This window comes from Poecilia reticulata, chromosome 3, assembly GCF_904066995.2.
Source record: "Poecilia reticulata chromosome 3, P_reticulata-male-v2, whole genome shotgun sequence".
NCBI lineage: Eukaryota > Metazoa > Chordata > Actinopteri > Cyprinodontiformes > Poeciliidae > Poecilia > Poecilia reticulata.
The window spans coordinates 36,412,374-36,434,739 of record NC_088832.1 but is presented as its reverse complement, the minus strand read 5'-3'; the positions used below and the strand labels follow the sequence as shown (position 1 = coordinate 36,434,739).

Here is a 22,366-nt window from a genome sequence, read left to right as displayed (position 1 = left end):
AAATAAAAAACTACTTTGAGTCATTAATTAAATGCGTCATGAATAAAACTTCAAATGTTATAGACAGAATAATGAAAAGATGCTTTTATGTGTCATAGTCGCGTTGCGTGGATAACGCTGCTCTGTTGAGCTGATTCTTTAAACCCAGCAGGATCTCGGCCGTCCAGATCTCGGCTCCTCAGGTCCAGCCTGCAACTTGTAGATGCTTCCTAACCCGACCGACCGGCATCAATTCCCTCAGAGCCTGGTAACGAGCCGCCCTTTGGATTCAGGTGTTGGAGCAGGATGCAGGTTTTAGCCCTGGACGGCTGGATCCTGACCGACTGGTCTACAGTCTGCCAGCTGCAAAATCCTTTCAACAGAAGGTTTCCATGGTTTGCCATGATTTTCCAAACTTCAGGCTGAACTAGTGGAGTGCCTCAGGATTAGCCCCGCCCACATCCCCACAGCCCCGCCCACATCCCCACAGCCCCGCCCACATCCCCACAGCCCCGCCCCTTTTGTCATGTCCTGTGGTGTGTGCTGTTTATTTTTCATCGATATAATATATAATGATCTATATAAATATACAGTTTATTTATAGATTATTAATTTTTGTTATGGATTCTGCAGGCGCCTTTGTTTTCTGTTTGCTCTCGTCAGAGTAAATCGGTAAATCATCCATTTTTGAAGACAAACTGTGTGACGGCCTGATCGATCAATAAAACCAGCACAATGCAGACAATTGGACAGTTTCATTGACAGTTTTCTTTAAGGGCAAACGAGTCGCCCAGCCTGTGCCGGTCCAGCGCAGCTCAACACTTTTTATTGTCATGTTTCGGGCTGAAGTTCAGGGACAGAACTGACTCGTTTGGTTTTAATCTTCAGAATAAATGGTCCAATCGTACCGTCTGGCTGAATGATTTCCACGACCCGTTACATTCGCTGATTAAATAAATATCAATGTATATATTTAAATAGAATAATAGTTACTGCAAAGTGGCAGAGCATTACAAGAACGGAGAACGGCTCTCGGTGAGGCTCCAGTCCTGTTAATAGTAAAGAGCCGTTCAGAAGAATTGGATCGTTTGTGAGCGTCACATCGTTGTGCTGCAGACTTTGGACACAGTGTTGTCCCATACATGCAACACGTCAGTCAAAACCTCCGCACCATAATTCAGGGCAGTGAGCAACAACATTTTCTCAGAGCAAATGCAATGTGTCCCTGTACAGCTAGCTGTGCTAACATCACCTCCACAGACCTTACCTTTCTTTGAGCCGGTTTTCTAAGTGACACTAAAAGCTGGATGTAGTCCCCACCGTCTGTCACATCCATATCTGATTTATTTAACAAATTCTGTTACTGATGATCAGACAGACATCTTCTCTGTCAGACATCTTCACTCAGAGGAAACCACTGCGCACATCTTGGAGCTCCGCGTGTGAGTGACGGGGGGGGGCACATTAAAACCCTGAACTTCACATTTTAACAAATCAAATAAGTGCAACGCGACTTGGATGTAACGAGTAACGCAACAGCTTTATAGAAATGTAGTGAAGTAAAAGTCTAAAGTATCCATAATTAAATGTACTGAAGTACAGTAACAAAGTAATTGTACTTTTGTTTTTACCATACTGTACTGTAATTGTTCTTTACAGTACTGTAAAGGACAATTTTCTTCATGGTTTCATTAATGATGAAACCATGGCCCGTTTGGCCCTCCATACTAAAAACGTCTTTCAGTCCGTCCGCCAGGGGGCGGTGCAGCGCACCTTAATTAGCTGTTGCAGCAGAAGAAGCAGGAACAGGAAGTGGTTGTCACCTCCGGCTTGAAAGCAAAGCTGAGGCTCGGACCCGGACGGACCCAGCGGTTCCGCTGCAGCACCATGGACGTGGAGGATGAGAGCATCCTGGTGTCCGTCTTCACGGACAGCTTCCCGGACAGCTGGAGGGACAACCCGGACTTCTCGGCTTACTTGTCCGAGCTCAGCGCCTGCGGCCTGGAGAAACTGGGCCGGGAGCCGGAGCGGCTGGCCGAGGAGCGGAACCAGATCCTGCAGCAGACCCGGGAGCTGGCCTTCTCCAACTACCAGACCTTCATCCGAACCGCGGACTGCACCGAGCACATCTACCGGGATTTCGGCCGGGTGGAGGGCAGCGTGTCCCGGCTGCTGGACAAGCTGCCCCGGTTCGGAGAGAGGTGCAGGTCGGTATCGGTCCGGGTGGAGGCAGATCCACTGTTTGTTGCTTTAGACCCAGTCTTGGTTCTGTAGAACCTTTGTTGACCAGGTTTACTGCGGTTCAGTTCCAGAGACGGAACCACTGAAAGCCTGAACATGTAGCAGTGATGCAGATTAGAGACACCAGGCAGTGCAGGAATAAACCAGACTCATTTGTCCGGTTTGAGAATTCAGAATGACCCGGATGAGAAACATCCAGGTCATCCGAGGGGCAGCAGCGCTTCCGGAGTAGGAACCTTCCACACTGACCAGTGTTTCCTCAGGACCTTCATGACGGAAGCGGAGGAGATCGCCGTCAGCCGGCGGATGAACAGCCTGACGCTGAACCGGCACACGGAGATCCTGGAGATCCTGGAGATCCCGCAGCTGATGGACACCTGCGTCCGCAACGGCTACTACGAGGAGGCGCTGGAGCTGGCTGCCTACGTCCGCCGGCTGGAGAGGAAGCACGCCGCACTACCTGTGATCCAGGTGAGAATGGGCTGTGGACGGCAGCCCGGCTGGGACACGTCTCCATCGCTGATGGACGCGGTTTGATGTTGCGGTGTCTCCTGCAGGACATCGTGCGGGACGTGCGGCAGGCGGCGCAGCTGATGCTCAACCAGCTGCTGCAGCAGCTGCGCTCCAACGCCCAGCTGCCCGTTTGCCTGCGCGTGATTGGCTACCTGCGGCGGATGGACGTGTTCACGGAGGCGGAGCTCCGCGTGAAGTTCCTGCAGGCGCGCGGCGGCTGGCTGAGCTCCGTGCTGGACGCCGTCCCCGATGACGATCCTTATGTTCACGTCACCAAGACGGTGGAGGCGTGCCGGGTTCACCTGTTCGACATCATCACGCAGTACCGCGCCATCTTCTCTGACGACGACCCGCTGGCGACCGCCGCGGGTCCCGCGGGCGCCCAGGGCGAGGCAGCCATCTTCCACGGCTGGGTGGCGCAGAGGGTGGCGGAGTTCCTGGTGACGCTGCAGAGGGACCTGCGGCGCGGCGTGGGGCCCCGGCTGGACTCGCTGCTGGGCCAGTGCATGTACTTCGGCCTGTCGTTCAGCAGGGTGGGGGCCGACTTCCGGGGCCAGCTGGCGCCGCTCTTCCAGCAGGTGGCGCTGGAGGCCTTCCAGGCGGCGCTGCAGGAAGCGACGCGCCGCTTCCAGGAGGACATGAACCGCTACACGCTGGTGGCCCTGCCGGTGGCGCTGGGGGGCGCCCTGGCCCCCGTGGCCCCCGGCATACAGCCTGGTACCCTGCAGCCCCCCACCGCCCTGCTGGACTTCCCGCCGCTCGCCTGCTTCCTCAACCACGTCCTGAGCGCCTTCAATGACCTGCGGCTCTGCTGCCCCCTGGGGGCGGCACAGGACGTCAGCCGCAGCCTGGAGGACGTCCTGAGGACGGTGAGTGTGAAGGTGCCCACAATAAGCCACGCCCCTCCCAAAATCAGAATTACATAAAATGATTAATAGTTTTACTGGATGATCAAAGTTCTTTCCTCTTTTTGGATGCCATATTTCCACATTAACTTTGAAAGCCATTTATTGCTTTCTATTTTTACTGCCAGTTTTGGCAGGATGGGTGCTCCATACATTTGTCACTTTTTGATTTTCCTCTGCTGCATTGAATTGTACTGTCTGCTTTATTTCTGTTGGGTCCTGGTTCTGACCGTTTGCCCCTGCAGGTGACCCGTATCATTGTGGCGTTCCACCGGGCCGAGCAGTCGGCCTTCAGCAGCAGAGAGGAGGATTTGTTTGTCCAGTTCTGCTCGTCGTTCGCCGACGACCTTTTGCCCTTCCTTACCCGCTGCCTGCAGGTTCTGTTCCCTCCGGCCCAGTTGGCGCTGGTTCTGGGTGAGCGAGCGGCCCACAGCATCATTGTTTTCAGTGAGAACCTGGAGGAGTGTTGTGGGTTCTGATCCAGGCGTCTCTCTGCAGGTGTTCCTGCGTCTCAGCTGCACAGGTACGGCGGTTTGGGCCGCATCGACGTCTCTGACATCCTGCAGCCTCTGGACTTCATTCTCCCTCAGAAGGAACCAGAACCAGAACCGCTGCTGCCGGAGCAGGGCTCGCTCACGCAGCCTGAACCAGAACCTTCTCAGCCGGGCCGCACAGAGACGGCAGCAGAACTGGGGGCTGACGCAGAGTGACGGGCCAGAACCAGAACCTCAGCAGGGTTCTGATGGACTTGCAGAATCATTGTGGGTGACGGGATCTTGAAGTGCAGCTGTACCAAACCGTCAGAACCGAACTTTCTGGGTCTGCAGTTTTCTTCTGTTCATTAAAACATTAGTTGTGAGTCTTGTTGTGTTTTACAAACTGCCACCTGGTGGCCAAACAGCAGAACTACACAGAAACGTTCAAACCAGGTTTAATAGTAACAACAAAGTACTGGGAGGTTCTGATCCAAGAACTGAAACGGGTTCACAAAGTACTGGGAGGTTCTGATCCAAGAACTGAAACGGGTTCTAGAAAAGTCCTGCAAGTGAACCCAGATGTTCAAGTTCAGTTCAGAGTTTGAAAATATGAGCAGAAGGCAAAGGGAAAAACAAATTTCATGATCTGAAACCAAAGTCCAGAACCGAGCCGGACCTGGTTCCATCACTTCTTGAGGAACTTCCTGCGGGCGGCGTTGGGGTTGGCTCGCCTGCGGCCGGCGCCGCTCTGCCCGTCGCGGATCTGCAGGTTGGCGGCGCGGCTGTAGATGTCCTTCTGGCAGAACGGCGACGCTCCGGCCACGTAGTCCGGGTCGAACACGTCCGTCTTCTGCCGGGCCTTCCTGGAGAGACGCTGCTGCGGGAAGCGCTGGTCCTCCACCAGGTGGGGGTTGGCGGCGTGCTTCCCGCCGCGAGGCAGCGGCAGCGAGTGCTGCGGACAGGACGCACAATCAGGGTTAGCACGCCGCTTCCTGTCTGAGGAAAGGCTACCAGAACCGGCTGTGGAACCACATCTGGACCTGCTGAAGGAACAACACTCGCTCCCCACCAGCTGGCTCAGTCCTCCAGACCGTAGAACCAGAACCACTGGGTTGAATCAGCTGGCAGAACTGTGGTTCTGGTCCAACTGGACCCCTAATTTAACCTTTAACCCTTCCATCCAGCAGAATGTGGCCTGACAGCCTTTGGCCCCAAACCGGTTCTGAGAACAGTAGAACCTGCAGGTGGAGTTTGACCCACCTGGAGGTTCTACAGGGGTTAAAGGTCAAAGCATCTCACCCTGGTTCCTCGGGAGTTCATGACCTTGGGGTTCTTGGAGAAGTGCATCTGGATGCTGCCGTCGTCGCCAACGGTAACCGCCAGCTTCTTCAGGGTCTGGTTGCCGCAGTGAGGGCAGAACGCTTTGCTCATGTTGCTGGTCGTCCTGGAAACCAAGCCGGAAACCGGGTCAGGGGGCACACACCCGGCCCGCAGGCGGTTCTGCTACGACTTACCTGAAGCAGGCGTGGCACCGCAGGATGTAGCTGCGGGCGCGGCGGATCACCAGGCCGCCAACGGACAGAACGTGGAGGCCCATCTGGATCAGAACGTTCTGCAGACAGAGATGGGTCAGAGGCGGACCGAGCAGAACCAACCGAGCAGAACCCACAGACTCACCTGCATGGCGAAGTCGGTGGTCAGGCACCCCACTCTGACATCAGCCGCCTCCGTCCAATCAGACGACTCCATCTTCACCTGCCTGATGTTGCTGGGAGTGATCCAGCCATCATCATCCTCATCGTCTGATTGGTCCTCTGCCAGCCCAGGCCCCGCCCTCCTCTCCTCCACCTGGGACGAGGCTCCGCCCACATCCTGTAAACTAACAGGTCAGTGGCTGCTTCCCGGAGGAATCGGGCCCAGCAGAACCGGGTTGCTGATGAAGACTCACCAGGAGGGCCAGCAGGTCCTGGTCCACGCTGGGAACCGGGTCTCTCCAGAACCGGAAGCTGCTGAAGTCTTCGTCCGTCTCTGAGGACGCCGGGATGTCTGGCTGTTGGACCGGCCCGGTCGGACCCTGACGGAACAGAGCCAGAACCGGTTAGCACCACAGGTACAGTGGATCCGTCTGCAGAACCGCCACCCACCAGCAGGTCCAGCAGGTCTCCCTGGAGGCTCGGCAGCGGCTGCCTCCAGAACTGGAAGCTGTTGAACTGGTCCAGGTCCGCCTGAGTGGATGGTTCCGACCGAGTGTGTCCGGCATTCGTAACGTCCACGGTTCTCTGAAGAGACGGAAGTGAAACTCAGATTTCCAGAACCAGGACCAGAACCAGAACCGGCCTTGGTCCGTACCCTGGAGGGGAGGTGGAAGCCCGCGATGTGGACCGGAGCCTCTGGGTGGCGCTGTGTGCTCTGGATGGTCACCTGGAACAGAAGAACGGGTCAGAGATCTGGACGGGTTTTACCAGTTCTAAGGGGAACTGGGCCGGTACCTTCAGGTCCGGTTCCGCCTTGAGGTTCTGCGACCCGACGTACTCCAGCTGCAGCTGGTAGGTCAGAGCCAGAACCTTGATGTCGGTGGCGGACAGGCTGGGGTAGTCGCCCGTCTTCTTGGAGAACTCCGTCACTGAAACCGGGTCAGAACTTTACCAGAGGTTCCAGACCAGAACTCTGAAACTTTACCAGAACTTCACTCGGGTTCTATTAAGCCGTTTTCGCACTGCAGGGTCCGGCACGGGTTTGCATTAGAACTCCCGACCCGGTTCCACCCGGCTCCTTGGAACCACAAGAGCTGTGGTTCCAATCGGACCGGCCAAGCGGTGCTGCTCAGTCAGCAGCCGATCGGGTCCAGCTGGCTCTCACTAAACTGTTCTTACTGTATGTCGTACAGAGCGCTCTAATATTTTTAATATGCGATGATTCCTCCCAACCTTCTGCTGTCATTGGTCCCATGATGAGGTCATGATGAGGTCACGATGAGGTCACTATGAGGTCACGATGAGGTCATCGTTTCCTCCTCTGACTCGCTGATGAACGAGTTCAGAATCAGCTGATTGGTCAACGAGGACAGAGAAAGTTTCCCGCCGCATCTCTGAGGAAAAGCTTCGGCCGCTGCATCGAAACCATGTTTAGTTTCAGACATGAAGACGTTCGGCTTCGATGGCCTCAGTTACACAACTGGGCTGCAGTTCGGGCGGAACCGGGCCGAAGCGGGCCGGGCCGGACCCTGAAGTGCGAAAAGGACTTTGGTGACAGTTTGACCAGCATGACAGGTTCTGCTTTAGATAACAGGGTTTAGAAAAAACTCCATGACCTCCAGTATAATTTTCCATGACGCCGGTTCAACAGGTTGAGGAAGAAAAGTATGACTGAAAGACCGAAACCCACCAAGTTGAGCTACCCGCCTTGCTCCCCACTCCAATGAGGCTTTGCATGAATTATGGAACTTCTGCTGCAAACCAGAACCACCATTTTGTTTGCAGTTAGCAACTCGCTAACCAGCTTTCGTAAGAAGTTTCAGGCTATTGACCTCATTCCTGTGGGGCTTCCTGGGGAAACGATTATGGGTGTTACTTCTTACTTCTAGCGAAACTATTTCATTGTAATGTAGTTGTTTTTTTTCTAATCTATGTTCATGGTAGAAGTTAATTCTCTTTTTGGTTTTAATACAATACTTAGTAAAACTTGATCACCGTCTGCTGTCAGAGCTGCTCAGTACAGAGGATGTAATTATGAGTCTAATCAGGGGAGCGACAGGAACCAGATCGTTACGTTTTGTAACGGAGTGAATTAGCATCGCTGCTAGCAGCTGCTTCTCTGAGGAGCTGACAGGAATAAAGACAAAGCAGAGAAGAGCTGAGATCTGAGTTGTTCCGACAGAATGAAACACCAGAACCACACAATGTTAGCTTGGTGTGATGTGCATTTTGTTTTTAGTTTGATTTAAAAAATAATAAAGCTCATGATCTGAGTATTTGTAACTATATTAACCATTTGTAACTATTAGGGACCATGTCTCTCTGCTGGCCTGGGAACGCCTTGGGGTTCCTGGAGGAGGAGCTGGAAGACGTGGCTGGGGAGGGAAGTCTGGGCCTCCTGAAGCTGCTGCCCCGCGACCCGACCCCGGAGAAGATGGATCTGAGTATCTATGATTGGGCCTGGAAATATTATTTATAAGACCGCAGCAGCTGCGCTCCAGATGTTACGCATCAATTGAATCTCTAGAACCGAATCACACATCTACCTATTGGGAGCAACTTGCCACTGGAAAGTGTCGTAAGATGCCCTGGTGGAGCTCGGATAACTGCTGTGCTGTTCATGGCTGTTCGCTAATAATCAGACGCATTTAGTTCATGGCTGTAGCAAGTTCAAGGTAAGCCACATCAGGAAGCTACATATGCTAGTGCAGGAAGCTACATATGCTAGTGCAGGAAGCTACATATGCTAGTGCAGGAAGCTACATAGGCTAGTACGGGTAGCTACATATGGTAGTGGGGGTAGCTACACATGCTAGTGGGGGTAGCTACACATGCTAGTGGGGGTAGCTACACATGCTAGTGCAGGAAGCTACATATGCTAGTGGGTGTAGCTACATAGGCTAGTACGGGTAGCTACATATGCTAGTGCAGGAAGCTAAATAGGCTAGTGCGACTTGAAGAAATGGCCGCATTTCTTCAAGTCGCCATCCCTCCCCGCAATAGCTGTAGGTTGCGGTAAACCGATATTGTCACATTTAAGCTTTGATCGCTGGTGTTCCCACATATTTTATAGCCTAAAAGCTCTGACGAAAGCCGGTTTGCGTCAGGGTAACATGTAAACAAATGGCAGTTCCGGTCTTGCGGCGGAAGTCGCACCCATAATTCACGCAAAGCATCATGGGGCGTAGGAATAAGGTGGATAGAATATGTGGAAACACCAGCTAGCTCAGCTTAAATGTGACAATATTGTTTAACCGCTACTTGCAGTTGCTAGAATATAGTGACTTAAAGAAATGGCCACAAATAACCCGCATTAGCATATTAGCTACTTCGTTGACTCAGAGGCTTCATATGCAGATGCGGGTTTTCTTCCGTTGTTTTTTGTCCACACAATGAATCGAGCGCACATAAAGCACTTTGGGTTGTCTTTTCAAGTTTAGATTTTTTTTGCCACATTTCTTTTGTATCCTATCGCTCATCACATAAACACTGCCAGAGAGAGACGAGCTGCTCACAACCACGATCCTCTACTGAGCAGCTCTCTGCTAGCATTTAAGGCCACTATTTTTACTTAATATTGTTCAAAAACTGAAAAAAGAGATGTAACGTCTATCATGAATATAGATGAGCAAAAACCATACAAATTACTGTAAATACTGCTACTTCCGGTGGTCACCGGAAGTAAGACCCATACTCGTTTCCACAGTATGCCTCCCAGGAATAAGGTGGATAGAGCATGTAAAAGTGTAGTACAGGAAACATAAAGGACAAAAATGTGAAAATTAATTCCCGGGTCCACCATGTTTACAGTTCTGGTACTGGCGGGTTTTCCGGTCCGGTGTTCTGTCAGAGCAGCAGACGCTGTCACATAGTCACGCTTAGCTTAGCTTAGCATAGCTTAGCTTAGCGCGAACTCACGGCTAAATCTGTCAGACACGTCATTACCGCATGTTAACCAGCAACATAGAATCATGACGTAGCTCGTCATACGTTTTTCTATCAACAGTTAAATGGCATCCTGACTTAGCAGTTAAGTAGGTTACCGAGTTTTACACGGTGTGTTGTAGTTGACCGCAGCTGTATCCTGCTTTAAATGCACGTTTGAAACCATGACAACGCCTGTATATCTCCAGTTATCATTGAAAACTATTTAATCAATTATTTTCGTCATAACTTGTTGCGTATGCTGAACTGACGACTCCCCTAGACGGTCAGACTTCTTAACGCGCATGCGCGGGCATGCGTACTCGCTGCTTTTCTGTAAAAGATGATCTGATAGAACACCCGACCCGGTTCGGACGTGTTTTGGGTCGGGTAGCAGTTCGGGTACGTACCGGTTCTGATGTGCTCCGGGTTCGGCTCTCTGAAAGTCAGGTGGTACGGCAGGACGGCCAGACTCCTCCGGGTGGTTCTGTCTCGGATCTCGTCCAGAACCTCCCGCAGGGTGTAGATGTTTTGGCCGAACTCCTGCAGCGGAAACCAGCAATTCATCAGCTCTGACGTCACAGTTAAAGCCCCTCATGTTGCCGTGGTAACACGGCCTGATCTCAGAGCACCTGGTACCAGAACCTGTCCCAGCTCTGTTCTGGTACCGCTGTGACGTAGAACCGAACCCCGTAAAGCTCTTGGTCCGGGACCAGAACCAGCTTCGAGCTCAGCGGGTCGAGGCCAGATTCGGTCCGCTCAGCAGCGTCTGCTCCCCTGCCGGAGCTCCACCACCAGCGGCCCACCCAGCAGCGGCACACTGACCACCTGTGCTCCCGGATGGACTCACCTGCAGCGGGGCTTGCTTTAAAAACGCTCCAGCGTCCGCGACAACATGCTCCACCAGGGTCGGCGCCATCTTGGCTTGGGGACCAGCAGCTGCAGCGGCCAATCAGAGGCGAGAAAACAGTCATCTGACGCCTGAGTGCTTTAAATACACCACGAGTGTCGGAATTTTGACCACTTTGGTACTTTTTACCTTGTCGAGCTGATCTGAAAGGTGTTCAGGTGGAAAACATAGGAAAGGTATGTTCCTTTAAAGCAGATGTATCCACCGTTCGGTCCTGGATGAACTATTCTGTCAAAATTTCATTTACTTTTATAACTGTAAATAATTCAAAAAAACAACAAACAATTATGTAATTAAATGATTAAAACTCGAAGTTAAAACCATAAGTAGTTAATAGCAGAATGTTCCAGTAATCCTTTCATAATTCCCTTGCAGTGGAAGGCAAGGGACAAATTTAAATAATTTTAATAATTTGTCATCAAGATCTACAGAAAGCTGCTGTGACCCAGTTAAATGATCTGAAGCGGAGGAACCCGCCGCCATTGAACACATCACCCCAGCTCCTGAAGGTCACGTGGCGTTGTGTTGACAGTGAGACGGGAAGGAAAGATGGCGGCGCGGTGGAGCAGCGAGACTGTGGTGGTGGAGTTTCGGGACGCTCAGGTGTGTGATTGTTTGAGCTGACAGGAACCGGGGGAGATCGGAGCTGCAGAGAACAGTTAACCTGCAGAACTGAACGCAAACCCGGATTAGTTGGGTTCGGTAACGGACCGAGCCAAGCCGCAGTATCTGCAGTTGTTGATCTGAATGGTTCCGATCACGTGGTTTCCTGGGGAGGAGATCATTGACAACTTTCAGTCAACGTTGACTCACCTGCCGTCTCCCCTGCGTCACCACAGCAACCACATCCAGTATCCAGGATGTGGTTGCTGTGGTAACCATGGTGTGCAGGCTCATTAGTTTGAATAAAACCAGATTTTACCACAATTTTCAGCTGCAGGCAAGAGGACATAGCTGCCAGCGGGGCGGCCATGTTGGATTGCAGGTCAGGGCTGGTGGGAAGCTGACCTCTGACCTAGGGCTGAGGGATATAAGGAAAATCTAATATCCTGATATATTTTTGCTATATCACGATACACAATATATATCACGATATTCTTACATGAGCTCCAATGTTTTTTTAAACTAGTCTCCTTTAGACGTAAATGTAAGCTCATATAAAAAGGAGTGCAGTGTTTTGCTATGAAACGTTACACTATGACTAGATAACAAGGTGAGAAATAAGTTTTAATAAGTAGGTCAGTTATGCTTGACTGACCTACTATCCCACAGCACCTGATGTGCTGTGGGATAAGGTGTGTTTTGGTTCAGCTTAAAAATAAAAAAGGCGATCTACACACAAACTGACAGATCATCAGTAAAGCAGGTGTTAAATGAGCTAATCAGCCACTGCTAAGTTAGCGTGGCCAGGGGCGCTGCCAGGAATCCTGGGCCCCTGACTAAAGACCAGTTTGGCCCCCTGACCAGCTGCTGTTCCAACGTTTTGAGTCTAACTGACCCATAAATATCATCACAGTTTTAAAGGCTGCATCTGCTTTGTTTTCTTTGGTCCAATACTGATAATTAGCTCAATATTTACTGCTCATGAATTTAACATCCAACAGTCCACATCCAGGATGCTAGTAGGTTGTTAATGTTTTCCATTAGTTTAGATACTGAAATGTCTCCATGACAACAGTCTATAGCAACATGCAGCTACACATGAAGCAATCCAGACTTCTAAACATGCTAGTAGCTGCATTTTATTCAGGCTGCACTTTAATAAAATATGTTTCTCCATATTTGTTACAGCTGTCACCATGTAGCAGTTTGTTATGAGGCAGATAATCTGAAAACAATCATCTCCTCCATCTGCTTCCTGAATTACTGGTTAAAGTGATGCACCGTTCTGACCAAAATAACCAATCAGAACCAGGAGGAGGGTCTTAGCGCTGTCAATCATCCTCATTCACTCACTGCTAAATGTGCTAATGGGGGAGAAACAACGTATCATTACAGGAAACCGTTTATTTGCCATCATTGGTAGCTATGCTAACTAAACTGAGCATTCAGTTTGAATCTGCACAGCTCTGTGCTAAGCTAGCTGCAGCACAGCTCTGTGCTATGCTAGCTGCAGCACAGCTCTGTGCTATGCTAGCTGCAGCATAGCACAGAGTGAGGGGGAGGAAGGATGAGCAGCGCCACATGAGATTGTGATTGACAGCACTAAAACTCTCCTGCCTCTGATTGTTTCTAGCACTGGGAGAAAGCAGAGGAAATAGATTTTTCACAGATTACCTCTCATATCATACTGTCACAACATAATGACAGTTTTAACAAATATGTGAAAAAAATGTTTTTATAAAAGTTACTGCAGCTTTAATTTCACTCAGGAGAGGACGGGTCAGGAGGGACGTGGGTTAGAGCTGCTGCTGACTGACTCACCTGTTAAGTGGTAAAAGGTACAAGGACAAGTTAAATATGTGAATATGTTGGTAATTTGTTCCTTAATTCATTAAATGCTAGTGAAAAGGAGGCAAACAGTCGATTGTAGCTAAGCTAACTATGCTAAATGGTTGATAGTCTCACACAGTCTACTCACCTCTCTTGGAGAAAAACTGGGTTATAAATTAACACTCTTGCCTTTTTCTTTCTCTCTCCTATTTTTTTGAAAACCTGATTTTATAGCAGCTTAGTAACAGCCAGTCGTTCGTATTTTCCACTGTCTGCTGCTAACAGCGTCACTGAAGCCTCCAAGCAGAACGAACCATTTAGCCCAGATAGGGGGGTTCAGGGCAGATATGGATCTGTGTTTTTGATCTGGGAGCATTAAATTTTTACTGCTAAAAACAATCTTTGAAAATACGATATGATTAATTTTGTAATTGACAGGACCCCGATTTTATTTTTATTTCTATGAACAAAAAATAAATAATTAAATTGTGGAGGGCCCCCTGCTGGCCAGGGTCTCTAGAATCGTTATCACTGCGCCCCTGAGCATGGCTGATCTACCGCAGTGATCATTTATTAATAATCGCAAAATACACACCAAGTCTGTGTGTAACAAGCTGAATGTAACGAACATTATGTCTCCAGGTTTCACTTTAACGGATAGTCCTACCGGCTATGAGCGGCATGTAAAAGAATAGTCTGATTAGGGGGTGAATTAAATCTGTTGTACAACCTTTTGTGGCAATAGTTTTATAATGTGTTTCGCAAATTACCTCATTTTGTTCAATATCCTCCATATAAAATCCAAACTACTGCCAAATTATTGATCCAGCGCTGATTCTGTTCGGAACTAGACTAGTTCATCTGACTCCTCTTGGGTTCCGTCTCATTCACAGCTCAAACTCTCGCTGCCATCATGTTGTTTGTTTTCTCCGCGCAGCATGATTGGTAGAACATTTTCAGGTTGGGAGGGGGGAGGGACTAGTGATGCATTGGTAGGGTGTCGGATAAACCATACTCGCAGTGAATTTGACGGCGAAAGTTTATTTGAACGGCAAGTTATACTCGATAGTTGTGATATAGCCATTTTAACTACCGTAAATGGAAAATATCGCGATACATCGTCGAGAATACTCGATACATCGCCCAGCCCTACTCTGACCTGTGGTCTGTGCTGTGTTCCAGGCCACCGCCATGTCCGTGGACTGCCTGGGCTCCCACGCCGTGCTGTCAGGGTAAGCTCCGGTTGCCGGTCCATTCCTGTAGATCAGGTTCTGATTCCTTCCTTAAATTATTTGTTCATTTGCATTTCAACAAAGTTTTAATTTTGTGTAGAAAGAGATTAAACGGCCAGATAAAAAAATCTGTAGAATTAATTTACCTGACCAATAATTGATTCGTACCCTGCCTATGCAGTATACCAAAACTCTGGTCCAGTTCTGGTTCTGGAGGTGTTCATGGCAGGACAGGAGTGTGGGTTCTGGTCCGGCCCAGATGGCTCCTACAGCTCTAACATCAGAACCAGTCAAAATGGTTCTGAATCAGTTCTGAACCAGGCTGTTGGATCCTGTTTGAGAGGCAGAACCAGTAGAACCAACGGAACCAGCTGGAACCAGTAGAACCAACGGAACCAATGGAAACAGCTGGAACCAGTAGAACCAACGGAACCAATGGAAACAGCTGGAACCAGTAGAACCAACGGAACCAGCGGAACCAGCGGGACCAACGGAACCAATGGAAACAGCAGAACCAGTAGAAACAGTAGAACCAATGGAACCAGTAGAACCAACGGAACCAGCAGAACCAACAGAACCAGCTGGAACTGTTGGAGCTGAAATACCATCTAAGGAGTTGTTTTTGCGAAAGGATTCTCGGCAGTTCTCCAGTTCAAACTGACCTGACTCCCTTCCCTCCATTTGCGTACAAAGTGCACAAATGGACTCGGAAGGAATGCGGTCTCGACAGATAGCATCAATAAATTGGTCTGTTTGGTAGTTCTGAGAAGGAGCAGATGATTAAGTCTGTTGAAATCATGGAGTCTTATGTCTTTGTTTGGATTTCCAAAAGTATATTAAAGGTCGTCCAACACACACCAGAGAAAAGCAAGTCAGGGATCTGCTGGCAAAAACGGCGCCTTTCACGCCATTGGTTGAAACTTTCCAACACACACGAATGAACACATCAGAGTATAAAGACGGTTGAATTTGAGACTTCGGGGGAGATTTTTTGTCAAGACTATGGAAGAATTTCTGTATTGAACTGACGAAACTGTAATTCCGTGGAGTGTAATAAATCTCCGGCTCGTCTGTGGCCTAGCAGCAAGAACTCTGTGTATTATTTCCCTTACTTATATATTTAAGAGTAAGCCACCCTTCAATTCTTCAATAGAACATACAGAACCAACGGAACCAGCAGAACCAACGGAATCTGTACAACCAGCGTAATCAGTAGGACTATCGAAACCAACAGAACCAGCTGGAACCAGCGGAACCAGTAGGACCATCGGAACCAGTAGAACCAGTAGGACCATCGGAACCAGCGCAACCAGCAGAACCAACAGACCCAACAGACCCAGCTGGAACCAACGGAATCTGTACAACCAGCGTAATCAGTAGGACTATCGAAACCAGCAGAACCAACGGAACCAGTAGGACCATCGGAACCAGCTGGAACCAGCAGAACCATCGGAACCAGCGCCACCAGCAGAACCAGCTGGAACCAGCAGAACCAACGGAACCAGTAGAACCAGCTGGAATCAGTGACATGATCTGAGTCTGGCAGCTGAAGGAGGGACAGCTCGTCCTGCTCTCTCTCGTCCTTACTGATAACTTTGCCTCTGAATTATTTTTAAAGTCACAGTTTTTATAGTTATATTTATCGACATCATAACTGGATTACTTCAAACCTAAAGACCGGGAGATTTTCTCACTTTTATTTTTACCTCACTTTTCTTCACCTCCAAGTTGAACTAGGGCAAAATGCCCCCGCCGACCCCAAGGACATTAGCAGTATTCTACAACGACTTCAGTTTTTAGAAACAAAGATTCAACGGCTGGAGGTGATCAACGCTACCTGTGGATATGAAACAACTCTTCCTCAAATCAGCGGAGAGGTCGTACACCCCACACCAAGCAGCTCACCCTGGATCGCTCAGGGCGCCAAGCCAAAACAAAAGTCTCACACTGCAGATCCCATGAGACGACTAACGGGGAGAACCCCTCACCTGGACGAATCAACGTGGCCGGCTCTGAGCCGAAACCCACCTTCAACCTCAACACCTGCTCCGCCAAAGAATAGCAAACAAGCAGTTGGAACCAAAACTTTGGAAGAGGAGGACGCAATCTTAACAAACACGGAATAAGGCTGCTCACTGCAAACATGTTTCATTTTATCAACAAGAACAACAATGTGACCATCGCTTCAGAAGAACAGGCTCAAGGATGTCTGACTAGGATGGAGCCCTCCGCTTATCAGGAGCACAGTGTCCCAAAACAAAGTGATAAAACATCGACTGGGCATTCCCTTCTCCTTCCCCCCTCCCTCTCTGCTCCTACACTCACAAGATCAGAGTTTCTCAGGAAGTGAATCACTAAAGAGACTCGGGCTGCACCTGAGCCGCCTGAAGATGCTGTTGGGGGATCCGGGTCAGAGAGGAAGACGGACGGACTCCTCCTCCCCCCAGCAGGATGATATGGATCAACAGGTTCGCCTCGGCACGACTCTCCTTAGCGCTAACATAGCAGACCTCACTTCATCTAAGCCACCTGCCTCTGACCTCCCTGAGGATCCAGCACTCTGCGTTTCTGAGGTCTGAGACCGGGGTCCAGATATTATCTTTACACCCGTCTTCCTCCAGATTGTGTCTGGCCCCCCGGCACTGCAAAACAGGACATTACCGGTCCGGATCACTACAAGAAAAGTTACAAAAAACAAATACAAAAAAACAGCGGTCTTAATTCAAACCTCAGACTGAAGAGCTCTCAGCCTCCAAGTCACTTAAATTGGCTCTTTTAAATACCAGATCTCTCTGTGCTAAAGCTCTATTAATTAATGATTTCATCACTGAGCATAATATTGATGTTTTATTTCTGACAGAAACATGGCTGAATGACAATAATGAAGCAATCGTTCTAATTGAATCAACGCCTCCTACTTACAATTTATAAAGTGAGAATAGAAAACATAAAAAAGGCAGAGGAGTGGCTTCAGTATTTAAGAATACCATGAACTGTAGTAAAATCTCTTTGGGTAATTTTATGTCTTTTGAATATCTTGGAATCGAGGTAAAAGGCCACAAACGAACTTTGACACTAACTCTATACAAAACTCCAACATATGTGGAAAATTTCTTTAAGGACTTGAATGAGCTTCTGTCTCTCATATGTATTGATTATTATTAATAATTGTCGGTGATTTCAACATTCATGTTGACAACCTGAAGACCGAGGGGCTAAAAAGCTCTGTAATATATTAGAGAGTTTTGGTTTAACACAACATGTCAAACAAGCAACACACACTCAGGGACACACACTGGACCTGGTTATCAGTCACTGTGTGAATATTTCCAATGTCTCTGTAACTGATGTCGCCTGTCTGATCATTTTGCTGTTTTCTTTAAAAGTTCTTTATCAGTTAATCCACTTGGACAAACAGCTACCATCACAAAACGTACTTTCACAGAAAACACAGCAGAAACATTTAATCTAATCTGCTCTTCTTCCTCACCCCTAAACTATAGTGACGTAGATAAGTTGGTGGATGATTTTCAGTGCAAACTGTCAGATATCATTGATTACATTTCCTCCACTAAAGTAAAGGTTGTGACTGGTAGGAAGAAATCTCCATGGAGAAATGCACAAACAGTTCAATCTGCTAGACAACTCTGCCGTAGGGCCGAACGGAGATGGCGTAAAGGTCAACTACATGTTTATTATGACATCTATAAAGAAAGACTACGTAACTATCACTCAACACTAAAACATGCCAGAGAGGCTCTTTGCAGATGTCATAAACAAAAACACCAACAAAGCTCGAGCTTTATTTGCTACTTTTGACAGGCTCACAAACCCTCCTATGACGTTACCACCTGAACTTCAATCTAATGCCTGCAACAAGTTTTCAGCTTCTTCTCAGAGAAAATTCAAAAGATCAGAGGATTAATCTGCACATCGGCTCCAAAGCCAGAACCAAAGCTGGGCCCAAACCAAACAGATGCAGGAAAAATGACCCACTTTCAGCTGCTTCACTATAAAACCCTAGAAGAAACGATGAGTCAGTGAAGCTCCGGTTCCGATCCTCACATCTCTTTAAGAAAGTCCTGCCTGTCGTTAAGGATCTGATCCAGATAGTAACTCATCGCTCTCTTCAGCTGTTATCAACCCACTGATAAAATCACTGCTGCAGAATTACAGGCCGACCTCTGACCTCTGATTCATTAGCACAGCTATTGAAAAAGCTTCAACAGTTAAATAACTTCCTAACGATAATGAATCGCTTTGACTCCTTCCAGTCTGGTTTCCATAGTTACCACAGCACGTAGACTGGCCTAGTCAAAGTGTTCAATGATATCCACATAAATACAGACTGTGGGAGAACCACAGTGCTGGTTCTGGTTCTGTTGGACCTCAGTGCTGACCAGGACATTTTACTGAACCGACTGGAGAGTTGGGTCGGACTCTCCGGTCCAGAACTCAGCTGGTTTGAATCCTACATAAAGAACGGAGATTTCTTTGTTTCAATCGGAAACTTCTCATCAGAGAGGTCAAAGGTCACATGTGGGGAACCCCAAGGTTCAATCCTAGGACCCCTTCTTTTCAATATCTATCTGCTCCCATTGGCTCAGGTTATAAGATCAGCTACCATAACTATGATACACAGCTCTACATCACGATGTCACCAGGTGACCTTTGACCCCATCCAATCACTGAATAGATGCTTAGAACAGATCAATGTGTGGATGAGACAAAACTGAAGTTATTATCTTTGGACCTAAAGATGAGCGAACCAGAATCAATGCACAGCTTCAGTTATTACAACTGAAAACCAGCGATCAGAACGAAACCTGGGAGTAGTGATGACCTCTGACCTCTGACCTGAACCTTCAGAGCCACATTAAGACAAAGTCGGCCTTCTATCACCTGAAGAACATCTCCAGGATTAGAGGACTGATGTCTCAGATCTAGAGAAACTCATCCATGTTTATCTTTAGCCGCATTGATTCCTGCAGCAGCGTCTCATCAGGTCTGACTAATAAACAATCAAACTGCTGCAGCTGATCCAGGAGCTGCTGCAGCCGATCCAGAAGCTGCTGCAGCCGATCCGGAAGCTGCTGCAGCAGAACCTGAAGCTGCTGCAGCCGATCCAGGAGCTGCTGCAGCCGATCCAGGAGCTGCTGCAGCCGACCCTGAAGCTGCTGCAGCCGACCCTGAAGCTGCTGCAGCCGACCCAGGAGCTGCTGCAGCCGACCCAGGAGCTGCTGCAGCCGACCCAGGAGCTGCTGCAGCCGATCCGGAAGCTGCTGCAGCAGAACCTGAAGCTGCTGCAGCCGATCCAGGAGCTGCTGCAGCCGACCCAGGAGCTGCTGCAGCCGACCCAGGAGCTGCTGCAGCCGACCCAGGACCTGCTGCAGCCGACCCTGAAGCTGCTGCAGCCGACCCTGAAGCTGCTGCAGCCGACCCAGGAGCTGCTGCAGCCGACCCAGGAGCTGCTGCAGCCGACCCAGGAGCTGCTGCAGCCGACCCAGGAGCTGCTGCAGCCGATCCGGAAGCTGCTGCAGCAGAACCTGAAGCTGCTGCAGCCGATCCAGGAGCTGCTGCAGCCGACCCAGGAGCTGCTGCAGCCGACCCTGAAGCTGCTGCAGCCGACCCAGGAGCTGCTGCAGCCGATCCAGGAGCTGCTGCAGCCGACCCAGGAGCTGCTGCAGCCGACCCAGGACCTGCTGCAGCCGACCCTGAAGCTGCTGCAGCCGACCCTGAAGCTGCTGCAGCCGACCCAGGAGCTGCTGCAGCCGACCCAGGAGCTGCTGCAGCCGACCCAGGAGCTGCTGCAGCCGATCCGGAAGCTGCTGCAGCAGAACCTGAAGCTGCTGCAGCCGATCCAGGAGCTGCTGCAGCCGACCCAGGAGCTGCTGCAGCCGACCCAGGAGCTGCTGCAGCCGATCCAGGAGCTGCTGCAGCCGACCCAGGAGCTGCTGCAGCCGACCCAGGAGCTGCTGCAGCCGACCCAGGAGCTGCTGCAGCCGACCCTGAAGCTGCTGCAGCCGACCCAGGAGCTGCTGCAGCCGACCCAGGAGCTGCTGCAGCTGACCCAGGAGCTGCTGCAGCCGATCCGGAAGCTGCTGCAGCTGTTCTGACTAAAACCAGGAAGATGGAGACATAACTCCAGGTTTAAAGTCCCTCCTCTGGCTCCCTGTAGCTCAGAGAATAGACTTTAAAATCCTGATGTTAGTTTATATTTATAAATTAGATTATATATATATAATATATTGTATATACTATACACTGAACGGTTTAGCACCACAATACATTAAAGATCTGTTATTGCTGTACCAACCGTCTGGACCCCTCAGGTTCTGGTTCTGGTTCTGCTCTGCATCCCCAGAACCAGAACCAGACGAGGAGAAGCAGCTTTCAGCTTCTATGCACCACAGATCTGGAACAAACTTCCAGAAAACTGTAAAACAGCTGAAACCCTGAGAGCCTTTAAGTCTCAACTTAAAACCAGCTGGTTAGAGCTGATTATGGCTAAACTAGGGTTAGAGTGCCGGTTTTGATGTCTTCAATGTTTTTATGTCTTTAATGTTTTTAATTTCTTTTTATTTCTTTTCTACGTTTTAATGATGTAAAGCCCCCGGAAAACGTCCCAGTTAAACGACGTGTAACTAAAGTCCTACAGGGTTTAGAGTCCCAGTTGACGGCGTTTCAACTACAAACCTAGAGGTTGGAGTCCCTGTCAAACGGTGTTTCTGACTAAAGTCCCAGAGGGTTAGAGTCCCAGTTAAACGACGTGTAACTGAAGTCCTAAAAGGGGTTTTAATGTTTTTATCTTTTTCAAAATCTCTTTCTCACTGTTTATTCACTGTCACATGAGGTTTTTATTTGAATCATGTAAAGCACTTTGAAATGCCTCGCTGCTGAAATGTGCTATACAAATAAAATTTGATTGATTGATGATCTTTGTCTCTGTTATAAGATCATGTCTGACATCACCAGCTGCTGTCCCCTGTCCGTCTCTCTGTCCCCGTCCAGCCGGCGCTCCCTCTACCTGGTGAACCTGGACGCTCCGTCTGAGCCGTCCCGTAAGATGGGTCGCCACAGTAAGTGGGACGTGGGGACGGTCCAGTGGAACCCGCACCGGTCCCAGGCTCACATCTTCGCCGCCTCGGTGAGTTCTGCTGCGGTCCGGTCCGGTCCGAACAGGTTTCTACTGGAGACTCTGAACCATTGATGAACGAATCCCCAGCTGTTTATGGTTCCGACCATTTCATGAAGTCGCATCCAGGCATGATGCTGCCACCGCCATGTTAGACTCGGTGGGACTTTGGGGTCCAGGTCCTGAATGTTCCCTCTGTTTCCAGAGCAACCAGCGAGTGGACCTGTACTCCTGGAGGGACGGCTGTGGAGAGACTCACACGTCCCTGCAGGGACACACCCGGGTCATCAGGTGACAGACACAAACCAAGCACACCTGTCCACAGGTGGGGACAGGTGAGACTCACTGTGTCTGTCCCGGCAGCGACCTGGACTGGTCCTGGTTCGACCCGGAGCTGCTGGTGTCCAGCTCAGTGGACACCTACATGTACATCTGGGACACCAGGTAAGAGGAAAACCCAGGACCGGACCAGAACCGGTCTCAGAAGACACTGGACCTGTTGTCCTCATGTCTCTCTGTCTGTCTCCACAGGGACACTCGGAAACCCACGGTGGCGCTGTCTGCCGTCGGTGAGTCCTCAGCCTAAAACGTTCCCAAGTTCCCTGAACACACCGCTGACCGCCGTCCCTGTCCCACCGTCCCTGTCCCACCATCCGTGTCCCCTGTCCCTCCAGCCGGAGCCGCTCAGGTGAAGTGGAACCGGAGGAACCCACACCTGCTGGCGTCCAGCCATGACGGGGATGTCCGCATCTGGGACAAGAGGGTGAGATGTCCTGCGGGTTGTGGGATGGGTCTGGCAGCTGGACGACCTCTGACCTGTCCTCCTGTCTGCACAGAAACCCAACACGGCGGTGGAGTACCTGGCCGCTCACCTGTCCAAGATCCACGGCCTGGACTGGCACCGAGACAACGAGTTTGTCTTCG

The 22,366-nt window shown here is 49.8% G+C and overlaps 3 protein-coding genes across 4 annotated transcripts in view; 2 read left to right on the top strand and 1 right to left on the bottom strand.

Moving 5' to 3' along the window:
* Positions 1-165: 165 nt before the first annotated feature.
* On the top strand, positions 166-4,497 carry cog8 (component of oligomeric golgi complex 8). The gene is made up of 5 exons (XM_008402070.3): positions 166-2,186; positions 2,484-2,691; positions 2,778-3,602; positions 3,884-4,052; positions 4,137-4,497. Exons 1-5 carry the CDS (start codon positions 1,867-1,869, stop codon positions 4,346-4,348), a joined length of 1,734 nt encoding a protein of 577 aa, XP_008400292.1. The 5' UTR covers positions 166-1,866; the 3' UTR covers positions 4,349-4,497.
* Positions 4,498-4,553: 56 nt separating this feature from the next.
* On the bottom strand, positions 4,554-10,706 carry nob1 (NIN1 (RPN12) binding protein 1 homolog). The gene is made up of 10 exons (XM_017303106.2): positions 10,583-10,706; positions 10,143-10,275; positions 6,604-6,737; positions 6,464-6,535; positions 6,259-6,393; positions 6,063-6,188; positions 5,792-5,986; positions 5,629-5,726; positions 5,414-5,558; positions 4,554-5,066 (listed from the first exon to the last, which is right to left on the bottom strand). Exons 1-10 carry the CDS (start codon positions 10,649-10,651, stop codon positions 4,800-4,802), a joined length of 1,374 nt encoding a protein of 457 aa, XP_017158595.1. The 5' UTR covers positions 10,652-10,706; the 3' UTR covers positions 4,554-4,799.
* wdr59 (WD repeat domain 59) overlaps positions 10,647-22,366 on the top strand; it is a 22,908-nt gene continuing 11,188 nt past the window's right edge. Inside the window, exons 1-9 of one of the 2 annotated variants that reach the window (XM_081605708.1) lie at positions 10,647-10,818; positions 11,066-11,245; positions 14,258-14,307; positions 21,319-21,454; positions 21,648-21,733; positions 21,806-21,886; positions 21,974-22,011; positions 22,117-22,205; positions 22,279-22,366. The exon at positions 22,279-22,366 is cut by the window's right edge and continues 29 nt beyond it. In XM_081605708.1, the coding sequence (XP_081461834.1) occupies positions 11,192-11,245; positions 14,258-14,307; positions 21,319-21,454; positions 21,648-21,733; positions 21,806-21,886; positions 21,974-22,011; positions 22,117-22,205; positions 22,279-22,366 (622 nt within the window). In that variant the 5' untranslated portion in view covers positions 10,647-10,818; positions 11,066-11,191. The remainder of the gene's footprint in view (positions 10,819-11,065; positions 11,246-14,257; positions 14,308-21,318; positions 21,455-21,647; positions 21,734-21,805; positions 21,887-21,973; positions 22,012-22,116; positions 22,206-22,278) is intronic. The other variant, XM_081605709.1, reaches the window with a different exon arrangement.

Bases quoted from the DNA above. Each gene is read 5' to 3' on its own strand.
- cog8 (XM_008402070.3), top strand. From the start codon at position 1,867: ATGGACGTGGAGGATGAGAGCATCCTGGTGTCCGTCTTCACGGACAGC. The intron at 2,692-2,777 runs GTGAGAATGGGC...TGTCTCCTGCAG, and splicing joins CCGCACTACCTGTGATCCAG to GACATCGTGCGGGACGTGCG. The intron at 3,603-3,883 runs GTGAGTGTGAAG...TTGCCCCTGCAG, and splicing joins TGGAGGACGTCCTGAGGACG to GTGACCCGTATCATTGTGGC.
- nob1 (XM_017303106.2), bottom strand. From the start codon at position 10,651: ATGGCGCCGACCCTGGTGGAGCATGTTGTCGCGGACGCTGGAGCGTTT. The intron at 6,536-6,603 runs GTACCGGCCCAG...CTTCTGTTCCAG, and splicing joins AGGCGGAACCGGACCTGAAG to GTGACCATCCAGAGCACACA. The intron at 5,067-5,413 runs GTGAGATGCTTT...TCCTGTCCGCAG, and splicing joins TGAACTCCCGAGGAACCAGG to CACTCGCTGCCGCTGCCTCG.